This window comes from Anopheles merus, chromosome 3R (assembly GCF_017562075.2).
Source record: "Anopheles merus strain MAF chromosome 3R, AmerM5.1, whole genome shotgun sequence".
NCBI classification, from domain to species: domain Eukaryota; kingdom Metazoa; phylum Arthropoda; class Insecta; order Diptera; family Culicidae; genus Anopheles; species Anopheles merus.
Window position 1 is genome coordinate 36336499 of NC_054084.1, and position 11110 is coordinate 36347608.

Sequence of the window (11110 nt, forward strand, 5' to 3'; positions counted from 1 at the left end):
TTATTGTTTAGCGAACGCGGCGCTTAATTACGCTCCCAACGTTCCGATTTCGGGTCTGTGGCTTTCTGGTGAATCGGATTTCCATAAACCACGATTTATGGTGTCGATCGTAATGAGCGATTTAGATAGGTTTGCTCAATTTTGTCCCTAATGGCTATTGCGGGTCACTTAATTGTGGTTGCGGAATCACGTTTACATGTTGGGAGTAATTGATTTTTGTTTATTTTAAAATTAACATCAGTACACAGGTTTAGTTAATCTTTCCGATTTGAATTCTGAAATGAAATGTAACTGAATGTAATTATGAACGGAATGTATAATTATAAATAGAATTGTAGAGTTGGGGCCGGTCTGGTGGTACAGTCGTCAACTCGTACGACGTTACAACATGCCCGTCATGGGTTCAAGTCCCGAATAGACCATGCCCCCATACGTAGGACTGACTATCCTGCTATGGTAATAATAAGTCACTGAAAGCCAAGCTCACTTCATTAGTGGGTACTGGCAGGCCTTGACCGACAGCGGTTGTTGTGCCAAAGAAGAAGAAGAAGAAGAATTGTAGAGTAGATAGCTCACTTCACCAGTAAAATCTGCTTGATTGTTTATTGAAAGCTAATAACTAGAAATCACCCATCAAAACTAGAAATGATTTGATTGAAACATGTTATCAACATGCCAAAAAGGTTTACATTAAAAGCTTTGAAAATCAGTTTGAAACAGATTTGGTTTATGGAATAATTCATTAAATCATCTCAAAATGCGGATATTCAATAAATTGAGTTTGAGTTTGTATCTTAGACCATTTGAATGTTACTTCAAATTTAATAGTAACCATTTTTCTTCATTCTTTAGTTCATTTAAATGATAGTTTGGTGATCAGTCTCTATTCATAGATAATAGATAATAGAATAGAGTTTTTTTTTGCTAAGCTGCTCCAATGCAAATCATGAATGTGGTACAAACAGAAAACAATAATTACACACTTCCATTAATTCTTGGTTTCTAAACATTTCACATGATTCGTTAAAGTATATAACTTGCGTGGTGCTGTCAATCCATATTTCATCAATCATAATTCATCTGTAAGCTATGGCGCCATTCATAGGCGATCTTCTATTACGATAGTCCATAATCTGGCATATTATCACCTTTTTCCTGTTTTGGTTCCTACCAAAGTTCTGTTCTTTTCGATTTGCCCAATAGCCGGGTTTATGGTTTCCCTCTTTCTATTCTCCACATTACCCGGGAGTCCCGGAATAAGCCAAACCTTACAGTGTGTTATGAAAATCTTCTAGCAACATTTTACGAATAGCTAGACACCGAGACGAGCAATATAAGAACACATGTTGCCATATCACATATAGAATCAATATCTTCAATCATTACGGCGAAGCTTCTGACCCAATTCTGGTTCACAGAAAGGTCTGACAAAATTTTCACCTGTGGACAAGAGTGTGGATACCGAGAAGGAGCAACCGTGCACGATTGATTTCTTCTACTCAGTTCATTCCTACCCCGTCAAATAAGACGCCGAATCGTACAGTGTTACAGTTCCATTGGGATTGATTTAAAGCTACTCATTTAATGGAGACACGATATGATCGTAAATCATTCCATACTTTAAACATGAGAACTAACATCCAACCACAACTACTTAGCGTATTATCATAGTGAACTGTGAAGGCATATTTAGCGTAGATCATCTACTTACTCCTAAGTCATATATTAGATAAAATCTTTTCATACATTCAAATTAAAATTTGGGTAAATTTACCAATAGTGATTCAATTTTTAGAGCTACATATATACTTTAATAAAGTGCCAGGAAGGTAAATTTATGAATATTTTAACACATAGCAATTGTAATATGTTTGATCTTCGCAATCATAACCATTTTTGCCTTCAAAAACTTAGGAGCAAAAATTCATATTTTTGTGGCGGCTTCAACGTACCTATAGTGGTGGTATGGCTATAACGTCATATTATATTCCTATAGTGGTGGTAAACAAATCCAAGTGACATTTGCTCGAAATTGTTTTTCCATATCTGCTCGATTAGTACTCGATACGCCTGAAATTGTGAATTTGTGTGTGATCAAGTGTGTTGCAATCGCCAAGATTTGGCGTGTCTAGACGAAATTAGACTATTTTTTATCGATGGACGATGCCGTCGTGCTCATTTTAGATTAAAAGATTTGGTTTTCAATGAACAATATTTTTTATCGGTATTATTTAAGTATATAATGGCTACATTTCCGAGCGAATCTTGAGGAAGGCAACGAAAAAGCCGCATCACAGTTGACTTGAAAGGACTTTTCCTAAATTCCCTTAAACTTGTGCAGTTAAAGGAAAGTTTAAGACTCTAGTTTAAGGGACTTTACTCGAATCCGTTTTCATACTGTTCATTTCTGTTGCTTATTTTAGTGAAAACAATATGACATGTCAAAAATATCCTTAAAACAAATTTAAATGTGCTGTTTTTACTGATTTTATTTAGCACTAAAGTAAAAAAATACACATAAAAATGCAAAAAATCAACAACATTTCATAAAGGTCATGTAAAAAACATGGGTTGTTATGTGGTCATTTACAGCGTTAACAAAAATTTAACAATTTTGTTATGGAATGCTAAGGATTTCGGATAATTTTAACACATTTCACAAATTATTGAATTAGTCGGTCACTATGTAATGCGATGGTCCCATTTAGTTTTCAAACTGTTTGTAACCGTTGTATGGTCATAGAATAGGTACGTTTACCTTTTTGTTAATCATGCTTAAAACATTGGTGATATGATAAAATGTAACAGCAAACCCACTGTTTATCGATTAGAAACAGAATAGTATAACCATTATTAAATTTATAAACACTGCTAGAGCGGTTGGCAGATTGCACCGACCATTGAAATAAGAAATATCGGTGATCATAAAAAATATATGGTCAGGTAACACACAAAAAAGTACAATCGGTAGACGAAGTGTACATACACCAGCGGTCCTAAAACGCTGCCCTGCAGTTAATCCTCTGCAGTAAAAACTCTATCAAACGCTGCTTTGCGTTATCAAAAATCCAATATGAATGTACACAAATGTGGAAGTTGATTTTTTATATTTTAGCCTGTATGTATGTACAAATTTTCAAAATTTGATCCACCACACCTTTCAAACTCGTAAAAATGCCCAACATTGAAACCCATCCAGCACACCTTTTTTTGCTGTATGTTTTTCACATCATTTTGATGGCTTCTGTTTTGCGCGTTTTTTATGTGCTTTGCTATTCGTACTGCTGTTACACGTAGCAGCAGTGCGAAAACAGGCATCAGGCAGCCACTGCCACTAGATACTTCACTGCCATCGTGTACCGAAAACTCAGAAACGATGTCCGTTTCGTTAGGGCAAATTCGCATGAAATGCGAAACATTAACGTGTTTTTGCTTCTCTTTAACCGTCTTCTCCGTTCGTTTGGTAGAGCACTCCCTGACGGAATGAAATAGACAGCTGCCACTGCTACGGTGTTTGCTAGAATCAAAAACGAAAAACTAAAGTGTTTTAGAAAGGAGAAAATGACCGCTACACAATGTAGCCGTTTTGTTTGGTACATGATATTTCACTCAATAATTTCATCATTATCACATCGCAACGGCGAAAAAGGTTTCGACCAGGCATAATCCCGCACATTGTTTTGCTTTATGCACTGGAAACGGAACCAACAACGAAACGAACCCTCACCACAATCACCATACACTTGGCACGGGGGACCGTGGCGTAGGATGAAATCTGGTGCAAAAGAGCGGACTGTTTTTATGAAGCTGGTTAGCGATGGCAAACGATAGTCGACCACGCAATCGTACCGCACAGCGTAGAGTCCAGCACTAGTCGACCGGGGCCACGCAAAGGTGTCGCTTTCGTCTTAATTCGTCTTTTTACACCCACCAACCACAGTCACCTTTACAGCGGGTTGAGGGTGAGAATGATGGGGTAGTTTGTTTTCTATTTCCACCATTTTTCCCTTTTGGCTTGATGGTTTAGTATTTCCTTCCCATCGATACCTTTTCTACCGGACAGTTACGGTTATGGTGAAAATTACCATCAATTTGACCTTTTCTCTCACCTATTCAGACGACATTGGTGGGGCACGTCCGCTAAAGGACCTTCAGCTATAGGGCAGCAGCGTGTTTTTTTCCCTTATTTCGGCCATGAATAGGTCAACGCACTTGATGGCATCAAACGTCGAGAAACATAAAATCAAAGCTAGTAAAGGAATCCGGTCGGTAGCCAAAACCCGACCTACCGTATCGAGCCGCCCTTATCACTTTGCGTGTGTCGTAAAGGGGCCTTCAAATCATTTCTTCCGGTGTACGCTTTACGAGGAGAGCTTAAATGGGGAGGAATGGTTTAGTTACGGAAGAAGGTGCTGTGCCGAATGGAGTTAATCTTTGGGTTTGCCCAACCCAAAGCCCCAGAAAGACCGGCCGGCACAACAGTAATCGATGGTAGTGGGGGGGTAGGAAGAATTCCATGAGTCTCCCAAAAAACCGGTTTCAAAAGGCGCTCGGTGACCAAACACAAAACTCGTAAAGTTGTCCCCTTTAAAAACATTGGGCCTTTTTTTTTTGTTCAACCACAAACAACTTGGCGAATAACAGTTGAGGTGAAACTTTCACCTCCTGCCAAAGCTTGAATCATTTATTCGCTTCACTCGACGGCCCTCGATATCGTTGTAGTGTGTCAAATGTGGCTCACACACCAGCCCAAACCCAAACCGGGCCGGGCTGGCCAACATGTTTTGGGTTTTGGGTTTGGGCCCGACTAATGGCGGTGAGGCTCGCTACCCGTTGAGGCATTGTGGAGCATTTGTACGCCATCAATTTCACCACTTGAAGCATAAATCTCTCACCCGGGCGCCCGTACCTCTCGGGACGAGGCGTTGAGCTGCGGACGAACTGTGGGAGGTTAATTGTGGGACAGGAAGCGATGCGGAAAAATCGTCGCTAATCTTGGCGCATAAATTAAGCACAGATCGAGCTTTCGCGCGGCCGCTTTGCTCACGTTGGTCATGCATAGTGGCTTCCCTCACAGTTCATGCATTTTTTTTGTGTGTTGGTTTGCTTTGTTTTATGTAGTTCCCGGAAAGCTTTTGCCACAACGCACAAGGAGCCGTGTAGCACAAATGGAGGTTTGCTGTTTGCTGCACCGACTGCCCGAAGGTACTCAGGTCGGTAGCGTTTAGAGTGTGATGTCAATTTTTCCCTGCCCGGGTCGCTTGTCGGTTGGCGTAAATCTTGCCAGCGCTTATATATATTCCAGCCGTGTCAGGAACCTTTTGCACAGTGTGTGTGTGTGTGTGTGTGTGTGTGTGTGTGTGTGTGTGTGTGTGTGTGTGGAGCGATTTTTAAACACCACTTGCACAATGTACACACAACGAGGTAAAACACATATCTACCCGAAGGCAGATTTGGATGAGATAGACTCTACCATCGATGGAGGGTTTGTTTTGCTTGTGTCGGATGGAGCAGCTTGGTTCTTTACTCTGATGACGAGGCCATGGAGGCGCCTGGTAGTTCACAACTAGTGGGGGAGAAATTTGCATACATGAAATTACTTTCTGGTTTGTTTGTGGACATTACTTTAACATGAAGAATGAATTGATTCCTTTAGTTTGTTTTATTGAAGTTCATTTAACAGATTTCTATGCACCCCTTTAAAAATTAATGAAAATCAAATATATGTTCTTGTAGTTTTATCTTTTCTTCCAGCTTAAACTAATCGTTCACATTATATTATCGAAAAAAGTATTTTTCATGATGATTCCTTTTTTCTGCAGTCTCGTTTTTAATGCAATGTTTTAGATTATTTTATAAATCATATAATTGATCAAAAATATTGTGTCAAAGTTCGAGTTTCAAATTTTCTCCACTTTTAATCACTAAAACACGCAAGTTGTTTCTCTAGCAGTCTCAGTTATTAAGGTACTGCTTTTATTTGTTACATGCTGTGAATTGAATTTTAACTCGAATTTTAGTAATGTGAAAAGTTTAAATAACTAATCATAGAATAGTTTAAATTGTTTTTGCTAACCGCCGAGTTTGTCCAATTTTATTCAGATTGTACTATTATTGTTTTCAAACAATTATTACATCCTATCCATTATTTTTACCAATCCTGCTTAAAACGAGACAAATTAAACCCAAACCCAAAAAACAATGGCTCTAAAATTCTCAACAGTCGCTGCGAAAAGGTCACTAGGATTAAGCAATTTCGAAACCATCTCATTACCGACCGACCGCTGAGAATTCCACCGACTAGCCCTCGATTAGGGATAACCCTATTCCAAATGGCTTTATATAAATTTATAAATTCGATACGGTCCTGCTACCTTTCACAAGGGCGACTTTCTAGCCGGCGACAGGATAAATGCAGTTTAATAGTAGCCGGAGACCGGTTTCCTAAATCCAACATCCGGAGAATGTGTGACCCTTAGCTCCACAGTAGCTTTAGGGAATGATCCCGTCTATATAGAGGGTATGCTGGCTGGTGGGTTTTCCAACTAGAATCATTAGCCAGCCGTGCTCGTGTCTCTCGATTTGTTATGAGCATTTAAGGGATTCGATACCGTTGTAATTGTATTTACAAAACATGAGTTAAAAACCAATCTTTCACGATATGATCATCTATGATTTATTTTCAAATCGGTTCAACAATGGCCAGTCATTATCATGAGACAAAAAAAATTAATTATTATATACATTGAACGACAAGAAAGTGTTATAATAAAAGGATTATTGTAATTAATTTAAAAAAAAAATATTTCAATATAAAGTAGTTAGATCTACCTACAATAGTGAATATTTCGTCTCTTCTTAACTTCTTATCATCTGCTATGGCATTTCTTTGTCTTGTTAATGATAATTTCTTATAACAGTATTTTGGATTTTGATACGATCAATTACTTGTTTGTTTTAAAGTAGAAATACTTACCTGCAGGCGACTTATAGCATGTTAACGACTTCTCCACAAACTTATCATGCAATCCATCGGCTCCTTATCTCATGATCGCATCTCATTTCATTTAACACAACACCCTGCATGTCAACGGCCCGTGAGGTCTTATTCCGGCCTGCCTGTTTGTTCAGTCTGGGTGGCTCCTGCCTTCTTCTGGACCGGACGCTCGATTATAGCTAACAGTGTCGCTATTTTTCTTCCCTCTCCAAACACGCTTCCGATGGATGGCGCCACCCGGTAATGGAACTACCACATTTTGGATGGTCGAAATAAATAACGCTCACTCCCAACGTCCACTACACACTCGGCAACAACTACACAACATACACAACTACAGCAAGCAGCGGCCAGTACGCACACTACGTCTTCAATTCCATCGATCTTGACCGGAATGGCTCATTAAGCTTTGAGGTAGCGTATCCCGGGCAATACATGACCATGACATAAACACACACAGTGTAACGTCTCCATTTCTTGTTCCTTTTCTTGTGTTTCATTTCATTTACCACCTCACCGCTGCAGGAATTCGTCGCCAACCTGTCGATTCTGCTGCGTGGCACGGTCGACGAGAAGCTGCAGTGGACCTTCTCCCTGTACGACATCAACGGCGATGGATGCATTACCAAGGAGGAGATGAAGGAAATCGTAACCGCGATCTACGAGCTGATGGGCAAGGTACCGGAGGGCTGCGAAGAGGAGCAAGCCATCAAGGATAAGGTCGAGCGGCTGTTCGAGGTGAGGGATAAGGCTTTTGCAAGCTTTCACTCCCTTTTTTGCCTTTCCTTTTTGTTTTCATTATCACACAGAGACTCATGATTCACCTTTTGTTTTCTTCTACCTCCCTCCCGGGCAGAAAATGGATCGTAACTGTGACGGCAAGATAACGCTGGACGAGTTCATCGAATGCTGCACGAAGGACGAAAGCATCCGCCGATCGATAGCCGTGTTTGACACCATCTTCTAAACCATCCGCATATCGCACGTGCTTCAGCTTTGCTAGGCCCCCGTCTTTAGGTGGATTGCGGATGATGCAATATGATCCTGTCCGTCCCACCATCCACGAGTGGCGTACAAAAGAAACCTTCAATTTTCAAGAAGCAGTTGGATAAGCTTCGAGCCATCCACCAATGAAATGAATAATGCTGCATGGGGATAGCATGAGGTTGGAGCAGCGAAAAACGACACTCAAATCTTTATGCAACTTTTAACCCAAAATTCAATGTCAAAACACACCTATCAAAGACACACACAAAACGCACAGAGATGATGCTTAAAATGTTGAAACCCATTATTCGAAGATTCTATTTCCTGTTACTGTACCGCACTGGAAGGGAGTGAGTGCATTCTATTGGGAAAATGAAAAGCTCCCAACCCGAAAGCTTTTAGTGTACGAACGATACGAATCAAGAACATATTTTGGAGAGTTTAACAAAAACAGAACATTTGTATGTAACTAGAACCACAGTCCTTTCCTACTTCCCTATTTAATTCAAAACGTGATATTGTTGTTGTAATCTTAAAAGTTTTTTAATATTATCGCATCCGTTAGGTGTGCTTGGTGCAATGCACGTTTGCAAAAGCTCGATTCCTAGAATCGAGGGAAATGATTTATTGTTGCTGTTTATCCTTCACTTGTATCCTTTTCCCCAACAAAACTAATGTTTAGCAAACATACCAGTACCTTAAAACCCCCTAGAACACTTAAACATTCAAACACACAGGGTTGCTGACTTTCTCCTCTTTGTCATGGTTTGAAAAGCTTGTAGCTTGTAGCAACAACAAAAAAAGGTAAAAATCAAAGGAGCCTCTGACACTCCGACACTGCTTTTCACACAATGTAGCAAGCGTTGAGATAGCAGTATGTTAAGAAGCGTTTAAAAGTGAACTGCTTTCCTTCCTTCTCATTCTTTCCCAGTAACTACTTCACACGTATAGCAAAGTTGTTCCTCAAATTAAACTTTAACCGGATACGTAGCATCCGGTGTGACCATTGTTGTTCCATATCTAAACACTTCCACGTTACTACTAATTCTTATATTTACCTGATCAAAAAACGTGTAAGTGAGAGAGAAAGAGAGAGATAGAGTAGGAGAACAGGAAACATATACTCACACTCTTGTTGAACCACACGTTTCTTGACGTTCGATTCTATAGAAATAATTACTCCATTCCTACTTTTTGGAGCCGTTACCCGTTACGAGAATTCCTAAATACTATCTACCTATGGACAACTTTATCCTCTCCCGCTCTTACACATACACAAACACACAGACACAGGTAGACATACACTAACCTAGATGTTGTGAATGACTGGTTTATGCGGTTGCCGCAAGATGGCGCGACCATACGCCGCCCCTTTTTTGTAATACTTCCGCCGTTGTTTCTATTGTTTTGCAATGATGTCGTCCGTACCTTCCCTTTATATGCGTATGTGCGTTGTTATAGTGCTGTCGTTTTTAAACGTGGACACACACAGCAAAAGAAAAACCGGTAAAACATTGTGTGCTTCAGGGTATTTTTTATTAACTAGGTTGTTTTATAATGTATTGTGTGATGGGATTAATTGTTGATGCATGATGCAAAGCAGGAACAACTGGATAATGACATAAAAACAGCAGGAATAGAGCAATGTGTTTTCAAGTCCGATTTTGTTACAGGGGTTTTCCTAAGGAAAGTCCGTTAGGTTGCGGGAAGGGCAGGAGGGATAGAATCATCCGAAACCCGCTAATGATAAAAAGATCGTGAGATTACAGGAAAGATCAAGGCGCAAATGATAACACAATTTAAATTATGCAAGCAAAGTGAATGAGACAAAATGTTGTTATTTATTCAATATAAAACCGTACTCATCCTAGTACAGTAAGTACTCACTCTCTGCATAGTATGTGTGTATGTGTGAATAGGCTAGAGTGACCGAATGCGGTGAATATAAAACAACACTGCAGAAACAACAATCCTACCCTTTTGAATGTCTGAATGTTTCCACAATGTCATTGTTGTCTTAAGTGAGTAATGAGAAAACAAAAAAAAAACAGAAAACACCATTCGTGTAACAGTAGACGGGAGTAGATTCTAGCCAGCAGTGGCACACGGTGTGGTGAATGATAACACATTAAAACTTGATAACAACACAACACTACCCATTGATAGTGAAACACAGAACACAAAACACATACTGCACCGAGTAAAAGGACATACAAGAACCCCTCAAAAAAAGAATAATAATAATTGATCCATATTTCAGTTGTTTCGATGTTTGTAATACGAAAATTGTACTTCAAATATATCATGAAATAAAGAGTCCCTTATACAAAATAATTAAACGAATGTCTTGTTTTTTTAACGTAAAGAGCGACTTCAGATTTCAAGATGACTGTTTACTACTAAGAATATGTGAAAGTTAGTTTGTAGTAGTTTTGTGTTAGGGTGGTGTCAATTTGTTTTATGTTTTAAATAACTTGTACAATAGGACAAGAGTTAAAACATTTGTTTCTAAAAAAAGGTTTTATAAACCCAAGCGATTGGGGCGGTCCCGTGGTACAGTCGTCAACTCGAACGACTCAATAACATGCCCGTCATGGGTTCAAGCCCAGAATGGATTGTCCCCCAGTAGCAAGGATTGTGACTATCCGGCTACGTGGTAATGAATTAAGTCTCGAAAGCCTGTATAGGCCGGCATGTCCGCGTAGGACGTTACGCAAAATAGAAGAAGAAGAAACCCAAGCGCCACAGATTAAACTTTAATAAACGTCTGGGAAATGAAATATCCTTAGAAAAAAACGAAAGCTACATAGCTTCTCCGGTTTGCTCAGTAGATGGCGTTTTATAACTAATCATTATATTGCTGACATTTTCTTGCAATGTGTTGCACCAAACTTCACTTAATCTTGGCCTGTATACCCTTGTAAATGACCGAGAAAAATCTATAACAATGTTCCGTGAGGTCAGATACGTGGATATTAGCACCCATCGCCCTAGTGCCATACATCCACTAAACGATCACTAAACGGGTTCTAAACAACTTAAGCTCTCAAGCTAAAGCAATATAGTAAAACTTCGTTTAGCAGATGGCAAATGATTAATGCATTCTTAAAATAGCGAAAAAAAAGT

At 39.5% G+C, this 11110-nt stretch overlaps 1 protein-coding gene across 5 annotated transcripts in view; it reads left to right on the plus strand.

Annotated features, from left to right (window-relative positions):
• Positions 1-10323, plus strand: part of LOC121596155 (Kv channel-interacting protein 4-like) — a 71338-nt gene extending 61015 nt beyond the window's left edge. For all 5 annotated transcript variants that reach the window (XM_041920842.1, XM_041920845.1, XM_041920843.1 and 2 more), the window contains 3 exons: positions 7338-7411; positions 7523-7735; positions 7854-10323. In XM_041920842.1, coding sequence (XP_041776776.1) covers positions 7338-7411; positions 7523-7735; positions 7854-7964 — 398 coding nt within the window. In that variant the 3' untranslated portion in view covers positions 7965-10323. The remainder of the gene's footprint in view (positions 1-7337; positions 7412-7522; positions 7736-7853) is intronic.
• Positions 10324-11110: the final 787 nt, after the last annotated feature.